The sequence below is a fragment of the Triticum urartu genome, chromosome 6, assembly GCF_003073215.2.
Source record: "Triticum urartu cultivar G1812 chromosome 6, Tu2.1, whole genome shotgun sequence".
NCBI classification, from domain to species: Eukaryota; Viridiplantae; Streptophyta; class Magnoliopsida; order Poales; family Poaceae; genus Triticum; species Triticum urartu.
In genome coordinates this window covers 70,556,307-70,575,478 of record NC_053027.1, presented here as the reverse complement: position 1 = coordinate 70,575,478, position 19,172 = coordinate 70,556,307, and the positions used below count along the sequence as shown (strand labels likewise).

The following is a 19,172-nucleotide window of genomic DNA, read 5'->3' as shown; positions in this document are numbered from 1 at the left end:
TCTTCATCAACCTTGTTACCTCCATATGATGTGTGAATAGTTACATTAGGACCTATGGGTTCATAGTAGTAGCTAGATGGCTATCTCTCTTTCTCTTATTGATCCTTAATACGTTGATCTCCTCTGAGATCAATCCGATGTAATTCTTGCGGTGTGTTTGCCGGGGTCCAATGAATTGTGAATTTATGATCACATTATTCATTGAATCTATATGAATCTATTGAACTTTCTTTGCTGCGTAATTTTGTAGCTATTGTATGTTTTCCTATCTATGAGTCTTCTCTGGCCAAGATAGATGATTATTTCTTCAGAGGGAGTGGTGCATAGTAGTGGGTTCAATCTTGCGGTGATCTTGTCCAATGACAAAAGGACGGTGGCACATGTTTAATTGTTGCTGCTAAGGATAAAACGATGGGCATTAATCATATTGCTAGGTTTCTTTCTGTCTATATTATGTCATCTTGCTTATTGCATTACTCTATTTCTTAATACTTTGAGATGCATGCTGGATAGCGGTCTCGGGTAATAGTTGGAGATGTCAGTAAGTTTAACAGTCTACTTATCACGGGCGTAATGCCTATGTGAGATTATGTCATGAATGATCATAGTTATGAAGTGTCGCTCTTTTGCCAATTTCCCAATAGTAATTTGTTACCCTGCCACTACCTGCTTTCGAGAGAGATGTCACTAGTGAACCTATGGCTCAAGGGCCCATTCTCCATTAATATAAAAGCTCCTACAATTTCTCTTTTACTTTCTAGCCATTTTTCCTATCACTATATATTTGCTTTCAATCTTTTAACTAGCAAGAACAAGGGGATTGAAAACCTCCTTGTTACTGTTGGGTGCAAGCAATTTTATTTTGTTTGTGTGCAGGTGCTGGTAAAGCTATTAGCTTATTGGTGCCTCCCATACTAGATATGGCGTCTCTTTAGGAAGCTCTCCGCAGCGCCACGGCCGGCCCCTCCTCAACGGGCAGTACCTCGGATTGGTACTTAGATTTGGGTGAGGCCTCGCACATGTCAAAAAAAACCTGCTAACCTCAATTTTGTTCATCCTTCCACTTCTCCTTCTCAATTCATCATTGGTAGCGGTGAAAAACTTCCTATTACTCATGTAGGCTCTTGGTCTCTTATTTCTAGCACTTCCCCTATTCGGCTCTGTAATGTGCTTGTTGCTCCTTCCTTAATCAAAGACCTTCTCTCTGTTCGTCAACTTTGCCGTGACAATCGTGTCTCTGTTGAGTTTGACATGTTTGGTTTTTCTTTCATGGATATCCAGACCAGAACGGTGATCCTCCGTTGTGATTCCATCGGTGATTTGTATCATGTGGCGTCTGCTCCATCGTTGTCTTTGCGTCCGTTAGTTAGTGTGGTCACCACAAACCCGCTCCATCAGCGGCTTGGGCATCGAGGGGCGGCCCCACTTCAGCAAATCGCATCCCAGCTAACCTTCCGCTTCAGCAAATCTAGACACCCAGGTTACTGGCGGGTTTTGAGGTACGTTAGATAATGTATACTTTTGTCAGTTGCGCATAAATAAGATGCGCCCTGTGTAGATAGTAGCCCCTGAGACTCTGCGCGTTGTCAGAAGTGACGGCGCGCAGAGGATCATAGTCCCAGCTCTAAAATGCCGCCTTTGAATGTAGGTGGCGAAGTGTCCGGAATCCAGTCGGACTGATGATTTTGCCGAGCTAAAGCGGCAACTTGATGTGGCAGATGCCGACATTGCGCTTGTCAACAAGCGGCTTGATGAGGCTCAAGGTATGTAATTCCTCGGGCGGCACCTGGTAAGAGGAGCTTTATGCCAGTATCTTACAATGTATATGCTTGACGCAGATGGTGCGGCCGCCGTGGAGAGTCTTCGGGCGGAACTTGCCCGCGCTAAGGAACAAGCCAGAAAAAGTGATGCGGCTGCCGAGAAGGCCCTTGAAGAGCTGAGAGCCGAACAGGCTGCTCACTGCCGAAGCAAGAAAGAGATGGCCGAGATGGCCGTGAAGCTAAAGAGCGCTGCTGACCATTGCAAGCTTCTGGAAAAAGAAGATCGGGCGGAACAGACGGACTTGAAGAAAGCCGTTGCCGATGCCAAGGATGCTCGCTCTGCGATGAGAGCTGCGAGGGAGGAGCTTCATGAAGCCGGAGAGATCGCAGCTGGAAAGCCCTTTATGCTACGGAGGAAGTTTTGTGATCCTAAGCATGCTCCGTTGGACCGGCTATGGAGTACGACGGACACCTATCTGGATTTGGCAGCAAGTGCTGCTGATGCGACCGAACACTTTCGAGATCAAAGAGATCGCGAAGTGGAGAAACTCTTTTGGTTGCAGTTCCATAATCCAGAGCGTCCACTATCAGTGGCCGATCGTCTGGCCGAATGGGCCGAGCTGAATAGGTTGTCCGGACTCGCCATGAAGTGCGTCATGAGTCATTTGTGGCCGGGGAGATCGGAGCCGAAGAGTTATTTCAGCTTGGTGCAGCAACTCCTTGGTGCGGTGCCACGTATCAATGCAATGAAGAGGTCAGCATGCATAGAGGGCGCAGGGATGGCTCTTTCCCGTGTCAAGACATACTGGGCGGAGATGGAGACCACCGTTGTTGCATCCCGAGATTCGGACAAAAGCCGAGTACCCTCCGAGCACTATTTTCAGGAAGTCCTTGAAGGCGCTCGTGTAATAGAGACGCAGTGCTCGAAGGATACTATGTTCGAATAGCCTGTGCCATTGTAAGGAGGTAGTTTGATGAATTGTAGGAACTTTTTATACTTGTGCCTGCAAGTATTGTAACACCTCCTGTGCGGCCGTTTAAAAAATATATATATAATCTGAAAGATGGCAGTCGTTGGCTTCAGCCCCCATGCACATAGTGCGGGGGTGCTCGCAGAAGACGCATTTTCACACTTAATCCAACGTCTTGGTCCTACAAAGGAGGTGATAGCGCAGCGAGCTAGGCAACCGGACTATAATGCTTTAACACTTTCACTTAGCCATAGGAGCTTGACAGTGAGGCTACTTAAATAGCCCCTGGTGGCACCTGCGCTCGCCCGAAGTCGGGTGCATATGTGCCTGGCCGGGAAATGGCCCTTCGTTAATGCAGAGGAATCCTATAGATTCCGGTGAGTCATCGAGTGGTTGACCAGTCTCACGCTATATCATGACAGTCAGTTTTCGGCTTTCTCTACTGAGGTGCTCGCCCGGCCGAACCGGGCACAATCGCAGTAGTTCTCCTGGTGCCGCCTTAGCCGATAGAGCGGAACGTAAGGCGGCCGAACACAGGAGCCGGGCAACCCAACATTTGACCAAAGACATGATTCGGAGATGATGCATATAAGGCCAAACTCGCGACGCCGAACACTCCCTAAGGTATTCGGTCTTTATGAGAGCGGGCGAGGCAACGCTCTTAGGTATAAGCCCCTAGTGTCCAGGTACGCGCAGAAATTCTGACGTGGCCACATGCCAAGACGCCAGCCTCCTCCTTGGTTATACTACAGAGAACCAGGGGATGTGTATCAACAAGAGGCAGTAAAAAAGGTTTACGCAGGGTCTTAATCTGAAAAGAATCCTTGTAACGGGTCCCTGCTGCACGTATGCGCCTGTGTCTCCATTGTGACGTATCCTGGACGGGCGCAGCACAATATTCATCTGTAAAAGAGAGGAACTAAGTTGAAAAAAGTTCGTGCCGAACAAAAGTTACATTAAACAAAGTATAAAGTAAAAATATGTAAAATTGAGCTTTATTGTCTCTTATTTTATATGTGCGGAGCCCCTAGGGCAGGAGTATATGGCCACTAAGCCTTTATCAATGATACTTGGGTGCCGGACTCGTCAATCCGCGTCCGTGGTCTTAATGACCTGTTCAGATGTTGTGGCTGGTGAAGCCATTTTATTGCGGGGCTGTTAAAGCGGCCGCACAATCCTTCGCTCGGGGGAGGCGCACTCAATGCTTCCCCTTTAAAGAGATGATGCCTCGTGGACCGGGCATCTTAAGCGTAAGAGATGCATAATGCGGTATTGCGTTAAAGCGGGCGAAAGCTTCGCGTCCCAGTAGTGCTTGATAGCGACTTGAGAATGGGACAATGTGGAAAGTCAGCCTTTCACGGCGGAAGTTATCGGTAGAGCCGAATATAACTTCGAGCTGGAGAAAACCCATGCAATGGGTGTCCGGCCCTGGCGTTACCCCTTGAAAGGAGGTTTTGCTGTGGCGAATTCTTGTTGGGTCTATCCCCATGTGGCGGATTGTGTCCTGATATATCAGGTTTAGACCACTGCCGCCGTCCATCAAGACATTTGTAAACTGGAGTCCGTCAATTATTGGATCGAGCACCAAGGCAGTCCAGCCTGCGTTCCTGATACTTCTAGAATAGTCCAGATGATCGAAGACGATTGGTTTTGACAACCAGTGGCGAGACTCCTTTGGGATAGGCCGTATGGCGCGTACCTTTATGGGTGCCGCACATTTTGTAATGTGAAGTAAGTTTACTGTTTTTACTTCTTGTGGAAAATTCTTTTGTTTCCTGATGCTCTGCTTTTGGGGTTCGTCATCGTCTTCGCTTGGTGTGTCGAGCCCCTTGTGTTCGGCGTTGAGTCTGCCGGATTGTTTGAAGACCCAACAGTCTCTGTGGGTATGATTAGCAGGCTTCCCGGGAGTACTGTGTATTTGACATATCCTGTCCAGGATTTTGTTTAGGTTGGATAAATCAAATCTGTTATCCTGGAGGGGCGGCTTTTTCTGATTCTGCCGTGAGCTTTTGAATCCGGCGTTGACTGTCGTGCTCTTCGGACTGTTTTCCTTAGTCCGGCGACGATCCTTGTTGCGTCGCGGTTTTCGTTTCCATCCCTAGTTTCGGATGTACTTGGGTCGCTGGTGCTACATCTTGCCAACCAGCTGTCCTCACCTGCGCAAAAGCGGGTCATGAGGCTTGTTAATGCGGCCATTGTTCTTGGCTTTTCTTGGCCGAGGTGTCTGGCTAGCCATTCGTCTTGGACGTTGTGCCTAAAAGCTGCTAGGGCTTCGGCGTCCGGACAGTCGACTATCTAATTCTTTTAGTAAGAAATATGTTCCAGAATTGTCGAGCTGACTCTCCGGGCTGTTGAGTTATGTGACTGAGATCGTCTGCGTCCGGAGGGCGGACATAGGTCCCTTGAAAATTTGCTCGGAAAGCGTCCTCGAGCTCTTCCCAACTTCCAATTGTGTTTTCAGGAAGGCTTTTGAGCCAATGCCGGGCTGGCCCTTTAAGCTTGAGGGGTAAATATTTTATGGCGTGGAGGTCATCTCCTCTGGCCATATGTATGTGGAGGATATAATCCTCGATCCAGACTCCAGGGTCTGTTGTTCCGTCGTATGCCTCTATGTTTATGGGTTTGAATCCCGCTGGAAATTCATAATCCAGGACCTCATCGGTGAAACATAGGGGGTGTGCGGCGCCCCTGTATTTGGGTGTGCCGGATTCGGATACTGGCTTTATTGCATTGCTTACGAGAGCTTGCTTTCTTGGCCCATAAATGGACCTGGCTGGGCCATCTTTTTGATGTGAATCCTTAAGTGGGTCACATGCCGGCTTAAGTGCGGCACCGCTTGCCGCTTTATGCTGGCCATGGGGTCGTCTATCCGACCGGGTGGCTTTCTTACTTTTTGAATGCGAGGGCTCTAAGGCCTCTTCATCGAATTCAGGCAGTAGCTTTCGCTTCGGATAACTTTTGGTGCGGCGACTGTCGCCGTATTTGTCTGCGGTATTGATTACTTTGCTCCATCTGATTCTGAGTGCATCTTCCGCAGTTTTTAGCTTCCGCTTCTGCTTTTTCAGGCTACGTGCGGTTGCAACGAGCCTTTTATGGAGGTTCTTCTGCTCTGTGGGCTTATCCGGCGTAAGGTCGTCCGGAATGCCGTTTTTGCCGGGGACGGGCTGTTCGGTTTCTTTATCTGAGTTGCCCTGTTCGGACAGTTGCTCTAAGGCATGCTCGTCGTCTGCCGGCTCGTCCTACTCTATGGCAGGGTCTGTGTCGAGGCGGGGCTTGGGGCGGCGTTTACGCCGCCGCTTTGATTGCTTTTTGAGAGATCGATCCCTCGTTGCCTCCCCGTGTTCCTCGTTGTTGCTTCCTTTAGGTGTATCCACCATGTACACATCATGAGATGAGGTGGCTGTTCCATGCCCTATAGGCGTTGGTTCATATGCGTCTCCTGCATCGTCGTCCATACCGTCGATGTCTTCGGAGTCGAAGTTGAGCACGTCGTGTAAATTATCGACGGTGGCTACCAAATGGGTGGTGGGTGGGCTTTGAATTTCTCCATCGTCCGTATCCCAACCTTGCTGACCGTAGTCCGCCAGGGCTCTCCTGATAAAGAGAGAGATTTTAGTGACTTCAGAATGTCGCCAAAGGGCGAGTGCTGAAAGATGTCCGTGGCGGTGAACTCCATGATCGGCGCCCGATCGGATTCGATCGGCGGGCGCGCGGAGGGCTCAGAGTCCGGAGATGAATCCGGCCCCTCGGAGTCACGGGCCTTGCGGGGTGCGGGGCTGGCGTTCGGCTCGATCGCCTTTGAGATCGCAGCCCCCGAGGCGGCATCCAACCGTTCATCCTCGATCGGCGCAGTAGGCTCCGAATTAAAGGTCGGAATCAATGCGCGTGCGGCCTCCAGGACACTGTTCGGCGGCAGAGCTAGATCATGCCCATCGAGACAGTGCGGCGCGCTTGGCCGTGGCTCGAATCCGTCAAAGATCAAGTCCCCGCGGATATTAGCTGTGTAGTTTAAACTTCCAAATCTGACTTGATGGCCAGGGGCGTGGCTTTCGATCTTCTCCAGGTGGCCAAGCGAATTGGCCCGCAGTGCGAAGCCGCCAAAAACGAAGATCTGTCCGGGGAGAAAAGTCTCACCCTGGACCGCATCGTTGTTGATGATCAAAGGAGCCATCGGGCCTAAAAGCGACGACACAAAGGAACTCTCAATGAAAGCACCAATGTCGGTGTCAAAACCGGCGGATCTCGGGTAGGGGGTCCCGAACTGTGCGTCTAGGCGGATGGTAACAGGAGACAAGGGACACAATGTTTTACCCAGGTTCGGGCCCTCTCGATGGAGGTAAAACCCTACGTCCTGCTTGATTAATATTGATGATATGGGTAGTACAAGAGTAGATCTACCACGAGATCAAAGAGGCTAAACTCTAGAAGCTATCCTATGGTATGATTGTTGTCTATTGAAGTTGTCCTACGGACTAAAACCCTCCGGTTTATATAGACACCGGAGAGGGTTAGGGTTACACAAAGTCAGTTACAATGGTAGGAGATCTAGATATCTGCATCGCCAAGCTTGCCTTCCACACCAAGGAAAGTGCCCTCCGGACACGGAACGAAGTCTTCAATCTTGTATCTTCATAGTCCAGGAGTCCGGCTGAAGGTATAGTCCGGCCATCCGGACACCCCCTAATCCAGGACTTCCTCAGTTGTCTTCGCATCCGTTAGTTAGTGTGGTCACCACAAACCCGCTCCATCAACGGCTTGGGCATCCAGGGGTGGCCCCACTTCAGCAAATCGCATCCCAGTTAACCTTCCGTTTCAGCAAATCTACCCCGCATCATTACCATGCATGTATATTAGGCAAACATGATCTTTTACCTTTCCAAAATTCAGTTAGCCGCAGTTATTTCCCCTTTCAGTTTTGCACTTGAATGTATGGACATCTCCTATCACAAGTATTTATGTTTATCATTTCTACCTTGTTATTCTTGATGACTACACTCACTATGTATGGACCTTCCCTCTCAAGAACAAATTTCATGTCCTCCCAATTTTGTGTTATTTTTTGCCTATGTGCGTACACAATTCGAACTCCATGTCTTCTCTCTTCAGACAGACAACGAGTGTGACTTCAACAGTGGTTCAGTTCGTGCGCTCCTCTCTTCTCACAGCTCTGTTCTCCGTCTCTCTTACCCCTACACGAACCAATAGAACGACAAAGTAGAGTGTATCCATCGCACTCTCAACAACAGTGTCCGCGCTCTCCTCTTCCATGCACCAATGCCGCCGTGGTTCTGGGCTGAAGCCTTGAACACAGCCATATACCTGCTGAATCACCGGCCTTGCCACTCAAGCGCACCTTGCTCTCCGAACGAGCTCCACCTTGGTGAGGCTCCTGACTATATCCTGCTTTGCGTGTTTGCTTGACTTTGCTACCCCCGACACGGCCGCCACTGCTCGCCAAAAGCTTGACTGCCACTCCGTCGCTTGTGTTTTCCTCGGATATCTGTCAGATCATCATGGTTACCGCTTATTCGATCATGTGTCTTGATGGGTGCTTACTCGCGGCATGTTGTCTTCCACGAGAGCGACTTCCCGTTCGCTCTCTCCACCATCACTAACCCCATGCTGCCGCCTCCTTTCTCTGCTGCACTACCGATTGGAGGTGCCCCCTACGCCTTTTGTCGTCACGCCACACTTCCCGCTGCTGCAGGTTTCAACGGAGGGGATGCGATCAACATCGAGCGGCTTACCTTCACCGCTCTGCCCCGCGCCCATATCAGGTTCAAGCGAGAGCGTCAGATTGGAGATGGACGGCTCTCCCGCTCTCGTCTCCTGCGCCATCCACTGGTTCAAGCTCCACAACTCCCTCGTCATCGTATGGTTGCAGCTCTTCCCCACCAAGCGTGCCCATTGCTGGTTCAAATTAGCCAGCGGGAGTCGCTCCTCTGTGCCAGATGATCATGCATGCACATGCTGGGATATTCCGGCCAAATCCTCGCTACTACGATGCGGCCACTGCCTCGACTACTACGACCATCTGTCCACTCCCCAGCTCTGTTCATGACGTCCTGCGTGACCTGGATTGGCTTGTGGGGATGCATGAGGAGTTCGCCGCCCTCATCAGCAAGAGAACCTGGGATCTGTCCTCCCCCAGTGTTAACTTGATCACCGACAAATGGGTGTTCAAGCACAAAATACACGTCGACGGGTCACTCGAGCGCTACAAGTCCAGGTGGGTTGTGCGTGGGTTCCACCAGCGCGTCGGCGTGGATTACAACGAGGCCTTCTCACCGGTGTCAATCCTGCAATGATCCATGCCGTGCTCACCATCGTCGCCTCGTGCCGCTGGCCTGTGAACCAGCTTGACATCAAGAATGCATTCCTACATGGCACAATCTACCACCAACCCGCCGGTTACGTCGATGACTCCAAGCCCGGCCACGTCTATTGACTGGCCAAGTCTCTCTACGGCCTAAAGCAGGCCCCGCGGGCCTAGTTCCTGCGGTTTGCCGGCTCCTCAAGACGATCGGCTTCATCAGCACTCGGTCTGAATCGTCCATGTTTGTTTACGCACATGGCGACGACACGGCGTTTCTCCTGTTGTACATCGACGACATTGTGCTTACGACTTCCATGTTGGCCCTGCTTCGGCGCGTCATGAGTTGCCTCACCGGTGAGTTCACCATGATGGATCTCGAGCCTCTGCACTTCTTCCTCGGCACCCTCCATCAGCGCACCGCCGCCGGGTTCTTCCTCTGCCAAAAGCAGTACACCGAGGACGTGCTCGACCACGCCGGCATGGACACCTGCAAGCCCTCCCCAACACCGATCGACACCAAGGGCAAGCTCGTGCAGGCTGACGGGCCACGTGTCGATGACCCCTCTGCCTACCGCGGCCTCGTCGCGCGCTGCAATACCTCACCATCACCTGCCCCGAGTTGGCTTATGTTGTGCAACAGAACTGCTTGCGCATGCATGATACCCACGTTTGGCATCAGAACCTGATCAAACGCGTGCTCAAGTACGTGCGGGACACCTTCCCTCAGGTTGCACATGTGCACCTCATCGCGCTTAGACATGCACGCCTTCAGCGATATTGACTGGGTCGGCTGCCCCGACACCCGTCGCTCGACCTCTGGCTTCTGCCTCTACCTTGGTGACGCCATCCTCTCTTGGTCCTCGATGCGGCAAGCTACTGTCTCCCGGTCCAACACCGAGGCGGAGTACCGCGTTGTCGACAATGCCGTTGCAGAGTGTGTCTGGCCGTGGCAACTAGTTGGTGAGCTCCGCGCCTCGGTGACCAAGGTCCCGTCGGTCTACCTCTCAGCGAACCAAGTGCATCACCGTCGCACCAAGCACGTGGAGCTAGACATACAGTTTGATCACGAGCGCGTCGCTCTTGGCGACGTGTCCTTCACATCTCCCCACCAAGCAGCAACTAGCTGATGGCATGGCCAAAGGCTTGCCCAAGGACGTTTTCCTTCAATTCCGGTACAGTATTTGCGTTGCTCCAGCCGATGTCACCACTGCGCGCGCTGAGCATAATGAATGTGTGTTGAATCTCATAGCCTGTGTCTCCTTCCATCACAGAGACTAGTGGCCACGGATGGCTTGGAAAGGAAGAAGCACCTCCTCCTACCCCATTTCCGCTTGTAATTCGAATTCCTTCGTGATCACCACGGAAATCAAGATCGAGGTAGAACTAGTGCTTACACTAAGCCTTATCTAAACTTTTTAAATCTGTGTGTTTTTCATTCTGCTCTTTGGAATTAGATCATCAAACTTATAAAATTTCAGAAAACAAAACAAGTTCAATTCTGAAGTTGTGAACAGACCGACGCCGGCAACTCCACCGACCGGTGGATGCTGCATACACGCACGAGGGTACGTTCACCGGTGTCCCCATCGGTGCCGAGAGGACGGCGAGTGGATCGCGCCGGCGCCGTGACGCGACTTCTCGTGATGGCCACCACCACCCGACGCCATTGCCCGGCGGTGACCGGCGGCGCTCTTCCTCGCCCTCGCGTCATCCGCTGCCGCCTTCCTCAGGCCTTCAAGAACGTCCGCCGGCATCTTCGGCGGATAGCGGTGATCGCCCAAGCCTGAGAGGGGATCATACGGTGGCGGGAAATCGTCGCGAAGCCGTGGGGACAGGAACGACTTCATGAATTCGCTAACGCGCCTAACCGCCCAGATGAACACAATTGCAGGCCGGCGCCGGGACATGTACCTCTCCTTCCAGGTCATCTCGGGCCTTGTAAAATCCGGAGCGCGCGTCGGCCGCGCCGCGCCTCGTATATGGGCTTCCAGAGCGCGCGGTCGCGGTCGGCGACGAGGCGCCGGAGCTCGGTGCAGGTGTGCGTCACCATCGTCGAGCCTCGCCAGGATCGCCGCCTTGGCGTCGCCGGGGAGCGACATGAAGGTGGGCTCCAGCGCCACGCCGTTCTCGCGGCACGTCGTGACCAAGACGCACCGGCACAGACCGTCAGCGAGGGCGCCCCAGAGCGCCGCCGCCTGGGCGTCCCTCCTCAGCGCGCGCGCTGTGTCGTCAAGGCCGTACGACAGGTACCGTGCGGCGGCGAGCGCGTCCACGCACACCCAGTACGTGCCCAGCCGCCGGTCTCCGCGCACGTAGAAGACGACATGCCGCCCGTGCGCGAACATCCTTAGCGCAGCGGCGCCCGCGTCCTGCCGGAGCTGCGGCACGGCGTACCGGAGGGAGAGCGTCGAAGCTGTCGCTCCCTGCTGCTTCGAGATCCGGCCCTGCTCCGGGTCCTTGGCCGCGGCGGTGGCGGGAACGAAGCCCGCGTCAAGGAAGGCGGCGTGGACGACGAGTATGAGGCGGCCAAGGAGGCGCTCGGCGTCCCACTGCCCGGCGTCGATAACCCTGTGGAGGGGAGAAGTCTTCGCCATGGCTAATGGGCTTTGATGGTAGGGTTTCCTACGTGCACGACAGCTTTATCATCGTTTTTTTTTAACCACGGCACAAACACAAATGCTCCTATACATGCGCTTATTTAGTTGGTAAAGAATTATACTCCCTGCTTTTCTAAATATAAGTCGGGCGATTTCAATCTACATACAGATGTAATATATACATATTTTAAAGCATAGATTCACTCATTTTATATTTAGTGTAATCTATATTAAAATCTGTAAAAAGGCATATACTCCTTTCATTTCAAAATAGACGACTCAACTTTGTACTAACTTGAGTCGTCGCGGAAGCAGAGGGTAATCGTAGGGAATATAAATCATGGAAATCGTGCTTCCCGTTGCATTCTCCCTCCACCCCTGCAAACGCATTGTAGTCAACCCCTAGCACTACCCCTTTTGCTGCTGCAGCGCCCACAAGATACGCCCTACCAGGCATTGGCATGTGTGATGTGTCACAGTTTAAAATTCTGTAGATTTTTTGTTGTTTTAATCTCACAACTAAAGTAATAAAAATCATACACCAGGCATTTCAATCAAGTCAGTAAATTGCTAAGCAGAGCCAAGTTGTCAGTGAACTCAAGATGAGCCGCACATTCAGCAGAAAACTCCATAAGCAAAGACAGATGTCCAAAACGAAACACCAACAACTCTACCCTCAGTAACTGGAAAGTTCTACTACGATGCATCAGGAAAGAAGCCACTGCATCAAACAAGTTCAGTTACATCAGGCCAAATAACAGTTGTTCTAACAGGTACAAAAAGACTACTCTGGTACAGCCATTTAATTCTCTGTTCTCACTTGAATCTACAAGGCAAACTGGGCCAGTGTCGACAACATCAACGCTTCTACAGATCCGACGATTACAGGTTGCCGGTCCTGTCCACTCCGTTGATTCATGAATTATGGAATGCTGTGTTGTGTCAAAAAAGACCGCCACACAACGGCTGTACTGGATGAGGTGATAAATATTTTACAGCGATGCAGACTTAACAGTCGCATTCCAACAGTCAGACTCATTCATGCTAAGCGATGACCCTAGATGATTTTGTTTCTGATGTCTTCCAGCTTCTTCAGGATTTCACCTGGAGTTCGGTCGAGCTCATCGGCAATCTTCCTCTGCATATCAGCTGGGAGGGCTGGATACTGCTCACAGAGATCGCCATCAATTACATCCTGTAACAAACAACAAAAATACTCAAGATCAAACACAAAAACTCAATTTACACTTCGGTTCAAAATGAAAGCATAAAGTGCATTAGTTTGACGACCTAAATTCTTTGACCATATAAATATCTCATAGAATGAACATATAGCTAAGGTGCATTTATAATTCAGTTCAAATGACATCATACACACAATTTATGGACCAACAGAAATACAGCTAATGCCAGCAGATCACAAGTAGATATTCTATCCTATGAAGTGGCAACATGGGAAATGCATTGGAGCACCTGGGTGCCACACACCCCTATATGAAAATACCTGTGTTGGGTACATGTAAAAAAAAAGAGCATTTATAATTCAGTTCAAATGACATCATACACACAATTTATGGACCAAACAGAAATACAGTTAATGCCAGCGGATGACAAGTAGATGTTCTATCCTAAGAAGTGGCAACATGGGAAATACATTGGAGCACCCGGGTGCCACACGCCCCTATATGAAAATAGCTAGTACATGTTGATAAATGTTTTTTTATAGAAAGACTGTAAGGGAAACCCCTACAGTATAATTGGTGCAGCAAACCCAAATTGCAAGTACCATGCCTTGAACCTGGGTGGGTGGGAAGGCATCAACCCCTCCCCACCACTAGGCTATGCCTTAGTCTGCCATGTTGATAAATGTTGAGTACATTAGTGACCCCAAACTTGGGAAATGCATTGGAGCACCCGGATGTCACACACCCCTATATGAAAATAGCTGTGTTGGGTACATGTTGATAAATGTTGAGTACATTAGTGACCCCAAACTTGAGCTGCTCTGAATGAAATGGCTGTGTTGGGTTTTCGTCTTGTAGTTCTTGCTAAACAACAATCCATAGTACGATCAATGATTTATACTGTGGTTCTACAAGCACACAGTTTATCACTTGCATATAGTTGGGATTCTACCGCATATAATTCATGTGCTGAACATAATTATACTCAGAATGCTACAGTCACAATTCCTAACAATAATTTTTTTTCTCACATAATTTATGCAAACTTACAAACAAGATGGAGTTCAACACCCCACTTATTAAACCAAATGACTATGAACAGAATAGATGTGATGCCTATAATTTATGTTCTCATAACTTTTGCATGCTTTTTCTTGAACGACCAACACCACTAACAAAACATAAATTACTATGAACAGGATAGATGTGATAGCATGATAAAGAGGACAGCAAAAACATAAGTATTATACCTTCACTGGGAAATAAGCAGATCTGTAGGCCATGTGATCTCTTCCACATAATGGTGGATGCTCCTGGCGGAGATGCATCTCCAAGTGAGAGAAGAAGTCAACATCTTCCCTTGAGGTGAATGCAAGCAGTGCTCCCACACTACCCATTACAGTCCCATAAATAAGGCATTCACCTCCGCCAGGTATCAAAGAAGCCTTCTGCAAACATGTCACAACATCACCAACATGAAACTGCACAATCTCCTCCACTTTGTTTGGAGCACCATTTAACTTCCCTTGCTCCCATTTAATCTTGCCTCCAGTTGGGTCTTCCTCAATTTCATCTGAGAGATCCTGGGGAAGACGAGCAAAATATATGTTCCCAAACTTGTCGGCTCCTGCCATAGTGTCGAAATCTATGTGATTTGCTGCTGTAAGCCATCTAGGAACACTGTCATCAGCGAAGATATACAGCTGGTTTTCGTCCCGTCTGTACTTGCAATAATGAAACGACTGCATGGAATAGAGATGACACAACAAAAAATAATTAGAGTACATCCCAGAAACTAATGCATGAGAAGTCTGGTAAATTATATAAAATGTCTATTTCATGAACTGAATCAGAACTGTCACAGATAATTAACAGCTAAGGGATATTTTAACCAAGAGTAGGATAACTGAAATCCTTGTTTTGAATCAAAAAAAAAACTAGCTATAATATAGCTCAAAAAACATTGTTCAATGAAACAGACAAAAAAAGGCCTATGAGAGATAGACGATGCATATCTATCAAGTTCAAAAGCATTCCAAGTAATCCATCCCTATCCTCTCTCAACCCAGACATGAATCAATCCAATCTGTAAATGGTATATCATGAGCTTTTCCCTCACTATTAACATTATAATTAGGTCAATAGTTAAGATAATAACCGTTTTATATTGTGCACAAGTGAAATCAGCGGCTTCTCTTCTTGGCTACACATATACATAGGCGATGAGAGCATACCTCTTGCATATCACCAACATAGATCCTATCACGGTAAGTATGAATAGACACTATTGTCCTTGGGAAAAGCTTGTTTTCACATTTTCTGAGCAACTTTCTCTTCCCAAGATCATATAACCTGAGCACTGAACCAACACCTGCAAGCAACCGTCCCTGAAACTGGCACAAAGAAAGAGGCACTTCCTCCACTTGTGTTTTGTGAAGAAGTTCAAGCGACTTCCCTTCATTGACAAACTTGTATATGTGGATGAAACCAGAAGCGAGGCTCCTCTTTGGCCAGAACTGCAATCCCTTGGTAGTACCAACAGCCAGAAGAGTACCATGCTCCTTATCATGGAAATTCACGGTGCAAATACTGACAGCTGCCTCATTGTCCTGCAATTCCAGAAGACAAGTTGTGTCCCTGCTCCTCGGATCAAGAATTCTAATGCAGGAAGCCCACTTTTCTGATTCTGCCTTTGGGTAACCATATTGTTCATCAGGAAGTGCGTTACTCTCCTCACCATCTTCTTGACCATCACCATTCTCCATTTGATCCCCATTACCATTTCCATTTTCCGCCGCACCAGCAGCCTCAAGGCACTCCTTCTTAGCAGCTTCTCGCTGTTCTGCGCTAAATGCACCCTTGTCACTCTCAATGACTGCAAGGTATTTCTTTTTTGGTAGAATCACAAATTTCCTCGGGGTGTAACGCAGAGGGATAGATGTCTCATTGAATGTCTCTCCCAGACGTTCGATGGTGAAAATACGCAGAGCGTCTCCAGCAACAGCAACAACACCTTCTGAGCACTGGTCAGAAGAGAACGACGCAGCAGACTCAAGTGTGTCGCATGAGAGTGGTGTCAAGAGGAAGTGACCTTGATGTATATAGCCAAGCCAGGGGCGGCTGGACAGGCAAAGCATTGCTTGTCGGTGGCTAACTATGCAGGGAAACAGCTTTGGAGGTCTCAGACCAAGGAATCGAGACCGTGTGTCTGATAGCTGGCCAGTGACCATGTCAACATTGGTTCGGAAAAGGACACCATTCTGCAAACCAGCATTAAGGAAAAGGTTGGCTGGATAATCTGCACCATCCTCGCCACCAACTGATGCCTGTACTTCTAAGAACAAGAGAGATTCCGGAGCCGAGGACACACTTTGTACACTAAGAGGCTGCAAGCAGTCATCGGGGTCAAGGGAGAGTATCCTGATGGTGTTATCATAGGAGCCAACTGCGAGAAAACGGGACCTTTGCCTCCCTTCAGGAACCGGAGCAATGGCCAGGCACGCGACATCACCAGACATGTCCTGCTTCTCCACCTCCATGAGCTGACCTGTCATATCCATCTCAAAATAGATGAGCTCTCCACCACTGAGGGCAATTACCACCTGGAGCCGGTTTGATCCAACCTTGGTGATAGTTTTCTTCCCAGGCGTCCTCCACTCATTGACACGGCCATCCTCCCTGATATGCCTGATACCGTTCGGGTGGACCTGCATGAGAGAGTCCTCACCAAGGAGCGAAACTGCCAGTGAGTGAGTGGTGTCCAGGAACTGGCTGTCGCTGACTTCTTCAATGGTCTCTCCAATTGAGAGCACAAGTGTGACATTAGCAAAGGACACAACAATGTAGGCGTCAAACATGTCGTTGATATTCTTCTTGACAGTCCAAACAGCAATGGGCTCAGCAGGCAGCATTGATCGGGCCATCTCGCTGATGGCAAGGCCAGGTCTAAGGATCCGCAGCGTGGAGCGTGAGCCACGGCCGCAAGCTGTGTACACCTGGGGTGTTTCCTCATCGAATAAATTTGCAATACGCATATCCATGATTGGCATGAGGCTCTCTATCTCATCAATCCGGACAAGGTTCTTGAGTGCCCTCGGCTGAAAGAACACTGGCTGGAACCCCTCCTCTGTCTCCATCAGTGTCGCAGAGGAGGACTCAACATCCACATCCCGGCCAATATCACGGAATTGGTAAAGTGCGTGGTTGCCAAACTCAGAAGCAGCAAAGAGGAAACCTGACCGCAGCACACAGATAGCAGATGCCACAGGTATGGTGTCAAAATATTTGATCCTGAGCTCACTAACAGTATCACCATGGTGGTCCAGGTCAACCTTAAAGATATCACCATACTCAGTCTGTAGTAAGAAGAAGAACAGGCTCTTCTGCCTGTGCGTCGCAGCAGCAACTATGAGGACGCCACGCTCAGCCGGGAGGTCAACACGGCGTGGAATGACAGCACGCACCTCCGGGTGTCCCTGGTTCCGGTACAGGACGAAGTTGTCACAGCAAACAAGAAGCCCGCTAGGCCCATCAGCACCACCAGGCACTGTCACTAGCATATTAGCACCATTGTCAATCGGCTCGGAGACCTTGCGGGAAACATGATTGAGCCCCAGGTCGAGCTCGTAGAAGGTGAGGAGCTTCTGCGCGTGGCTAGCAGCCTGCCCTGTGGGGTCACGGTCAGAGTCACCGTACTCAAGCTCGATGGCACCAAAGACAGGGTTGTCAAATCCGCAGTCGAGGGCCGTGAGGGCGAAGGTGAGCGTGTGGGACTTGTGCGCCTCAAGCGGGGAGGAGATGGTGAGGCGGGCGGAGGCGTCGCGGTTGAGGACGTAGACGAGCTTCTGCTTCTCGAGGGCGGCGATGCAGAGCGCCCGGCCCTTGGGGTCGACGGAGAGGAGCTGGCCGGGCACGATGCGGCGGCAGCCGGACTTGCCGAAGGTCTCCTGGTGGACCTTGTCGAAGCGGTTGCGGTCGGGTGAGTACTCGAGGATGACGAGGCGGCCGGAGTCGGAGCCGACGACGAGGTAGTCCTTGGTGGCCCCCGTGAGGCGGAACTGGGCGAGCGAGCGGATGGCGCCGAAGACGTCGACGGAGAGGAGCGTGCGGAGGCGGCCCGTCTCCGGGTCCGGGCGGAGGAGGTCGAGCGTGCCGCCGCGGGCGACGGCGATCTCCTGCGTGGAGGAGCCCGCGGCGTTCGACTTCTTCGAGTCGCGGCCGCTGAAGCTGCCGATGACGGCGCACACGGCGCCCGTCGCCCGCTGCAGCGTCAGGCTGTAGAGGTACATGGCGCCTCCTCCTCCTCCTCCGGCGGCGGCGGCGGCGAGAGAAGGGGCGAGAGAAGGGGCGAGAGATCTAGGGTTTTAGGAGTGGCGGTGAGCGGGCCGGGGTGGGAGAAAGAGTTCTGTATAGCATTTGGATGCCACCGGATTCGAGGGATATCTGGAGCGTTGGATTGGGTTTGACGCGCAATATCTCAACCGCCGGTTTAGGCTCCTCCCTCCCTCCCCCTTTGCAATCCGCGCCCCGAATTGTCTTTTATTAACAAGGATTCCTAGGTTGTGCTTCGATTATGCTCAAGCTAGTACCGAATTTTGCTTGCCCATGAGTTCGTTAGCATTGAGTCATTGACTGCCCCTCAAAAAACAAACATTTGAGTCATTGACTAGGAAAATGAAGAAGAGTTGCCAGAAGAGCGTTGGAATTGCAAAAGTTGGCAATCATTCAAAAAGGATCAAAGTTTTGGCCATAGCCAAAAAATTGAAAGGGTAGACTCTGGCGGAAATCCAAACATCCCCCCAAAACACATAAATTGCTTAAGAGCATCTACAGCCGGGCACCCGAGACCCCCCTCAAACGCCCGGGCGAACTGCACGGCTTTGTCAGTGACCGGTAAAAAGAAACTCGCCTAGACAAGTGTCTGATGACCCACAAGCAAAGTTCAGAAAAAGCGCTACGCATTAATTATGTGTTTTGCCACATACTTACGCTGTTTTAGCTTAGACGCGATTAGGCGTAATTAGGCGTTTCATACACGATTGTACAGATGCGGGCAACAAAGAGCAGTTTGCTATCTAAAATAGTAGCAAGCAAGGAGCAGTAACATGTAGCACTATTGTAGAAGTAGTACCAACATCTACTAGCACATCAAAATTTCTCACTACAATAGCTAAACAGTACTGCTACAGTATCAAAGTAGTACTATAACGATAGTACAAGCTACATCTAAGCATCAACAGCAGCACTAAAGCAGTAGTACAGGCTACATCTAGAGTATCAACAGCGGCACTAAAGCAGTAGTACAGGCTACATCTAGAGTATCAACAGCAGCAGCTACAAACAGT

General features: G+C 50.2%; 1 protein-coding gene across 1 annotated transcript; it reads right to left on the bottom strand.

Annotated features, from left to right (window-relative positions):
- Window positions 1-12,295: 12,295 nt before the first annotated feature.
- On the bottom strand, window positions 12,296-18,246 carry LOC125513277 (spliceosome-associated protein 130 A-like). Its single transcript, XM_048678348.1, has 3 exons — window positions 15,063-18,246; window positions 14,079-14,570; window positions 12,296-12,839 (listed from the first exon to the last, which is right to left on the bottom strand). Exons 1-3 carry the CDS (start codon window positions 18,114-18,116, stop codon window positions 12,702-12,704), a joined length of 3,684 nt encoding a protein of 1,227 aa, XP_048534305.1. The 5' UTR covers window positions 18,117-18,246; the 3' UTR covers window positions 12,296-12,701.
- Between the last annotated feature and the right edge of the window lie 926 nt (window positions 18,247-19,172).

Excerpts from the sequence above, each read along its gene's own strand:
- LOC125513277 (XM_048678348.1), bottom strand. The coding sequence starts at position 18,116 with ATGTACCTCTACAGCCTGACGCTGCAGCGGGCGACGGGCGCCGTGTGC. Across the intron at positions 14,571-15,062 it reads ATGTTGGTGATATGCAAGAG|TCGTTTCATTATTGCAAGTA; the intron begins GTATGCTCTCAT and ends TATTCCATGCAG. Across the intron at positions 12,840-14,078 it reads CTGCTTATTTCCCAGTGAAG|GATGTAATTGATGGCGATCT; the intron begins GTATAATACTTA and ends TGTTTGTTACAG.